The 1,766-nt window shown below is 47.7% G+C and overlaps 1 protein-coding gene across 3 annotated transcripts in view; it reads right to left on the bottom strand.

Moving 5' to 3' along the window:
- Positions 1–1,760, bottom strand: part of AHCTF1 (AT hook containing transcription factor 1) — a 97,799-nt gene extending 96,039 nt beyond the window's left edge. The window contains exon 1 of one of the 3 annotated variants that reach the window (XM_011955735.1): positions 1,643–1,760. In XM_011955735.1, the coding sequence (XP_011811125.1) occupies positions 1,643–1,662 (20 nt within the window). In that variant the 5' untranslated portion in view covers positions 1,663–1,760. Of the gene's footprint in view, positions 1–1,456 lie in introns of all 3 variants that reach the window. The other 2 variants (XM_011955734.1, XM_011955733.1) reach the window with 2 other exon arrangements.
- Positions 1,761–1,766: the final 6 nt, after the last annotated feature.

Consider the following 1,766-nt stretch of genomic DNA (forward strand, 5'->3'; position numbering starts at 1 on the left):
CATTTCCCCAAAAATTAAAAAAAAAAAAAAAAAAAAAAAAAAAGAAAAGAATACAGTGAAAACATGGGATTTCGAAGGAGGTCCTGAAATTTGAGAATTTAAAAAAGGAAAGATGGCACGCCAGGATGAAAAACATGAGCAAAGAAAATCAGAGTGAAACACCTCTTCCACAGAACGGACCCAAGATTGGTGGTGATTCCGGAATAGCAAAAGCATAAAATGTGTGAATATATGAGGATAGACAGTAGCATGTACTTATTGTAGAGGGCTCTGAGCTAACTTAGGGAAGTTAGACTTCATTCTGGGAAGAAAAAGAAGTCCCTGAAAATAATAAAGGTAGGCGTGAAAGACAATGTTCTGTCCTCTTAAGATGTATCTGTACCTATGAAAAAGGAGAGGCATAAAAAGAAAAAAAGTCTCAAAACTGACGTATAACGATCTTTTTTATTTTTATTCTTTTTTTTTTAGCAACAGGGTCTCGCTGTGTCACACAGGCTGGAGTGCAGCGGTGCGATCCTAGCTCACTGCAACCCTGGATATCTCGGTTTGAGGCTGAAGCTCAAATGTTCCCCCCACCTTAGCCTCCCGAGTAGCCGCGCGACTAAAGGCGTCACCCACGCCCAGTTGACATGATGTTTTAAATATTTTTAAAAGGTAATTATTGTTGTTTGCAAACTCGTGACAGTTTGGTAGTACGTTACTGAAGTATGAGGATCCAAAAGTCACAGTACAGAGACGATGTAGACGTCCCATAGCGCTTAGCACACTTAAAACATCCCTTCAAGTATTAACCTTAACTGGGCTTGTCATCCCTGGTCAAATCCTCCGAAATCAGTAAACCACTCTAATTTCTTCTCTCCTAAGAGACTCTCAGTGAAAGCTCACACACACACACACACACACACACAGTTAAAAAAAAGAAATGGGGTCTCGCCATGTTGCTCAGGCTGGTCTCAAACTCCTGGGCTCAAGCGATCCTCCCGCCTCGGCCTCCCAAGGTGCTGGGATTAGACATGAGCCACTGCACCCAGCCAAAGACAGTTGTTAAAATCTACAGGCTCATTTAGGGTATTCTGAGAATAAACTATCGTTTAGGATTTCCCCAAAGGATCTACGTTTTGTTCTACGAAGAACCCAGTTCTTCCAAAAATTTCTACAACTGACGATTTGGAAATAAACGCTCATCTCATAAAACTCTGCACACAGATAGTGCGAACCTCGTAAGCTTTGAGAACAAAATTTACCCATCTCTCAAAACAAAACATCCAAACAGGCAACCAGTGGCAAAAGTAATCGCCCTCAGCTTCGCAGGTGGGAACAAGGAAGGCAAATTAATAAGCACCCCAAGATGTGCTTTTATTTTAAATCTCCTTGATCTGACCAATCGGGTGGGCTGGAGTCTCACGTCTGGGCCCCGAGTCCCACTTCTTCCCCGCCCGGACTACGGACTACTCACTGCGGCCAGGCCCAGGCGCATGTGGAACACACGCCAAACCAGGACAGGCTCAGCACGCCGGTCACTTCCCTCGGGGAAAGGCCCGCCAACGAGTCCATCGCGTGGGAGGACAGTGGGAAAGGGTCGCGGCCCCGGCCCTCCCGGGTCGGTAAAGGACCCGGCTGCAGGCGCAGGACGCGAACCCACCAGCGCCGCTCCGGCGCCATGTGCCGCCGCTCCTCCGGTTCGAGGTTATGTAACGAAGCCCGGCGCCCGGGAGCCTCCCGTGCCCGCCACCGCCAGCGCTCGCCCCCTCGAGCCCCATCCGTTG

The sequence above is a fragment of the Colobus angolensis genome, unplaced genomic scaffold, assembly GCF_000951035.1.
Source record: "Colobus angolensis palliatus isolate OR3802 unplaced genomic scaffold, Cang.pa_1.0 Scaffold40, whole genome shotgun sequence".
NCBI classification, from domain to species: Eukaryota; Metazoa; Chordata; class Mammalia; order Primates; family Cercopithecidae; genus Colobus; species Colobus angolensis.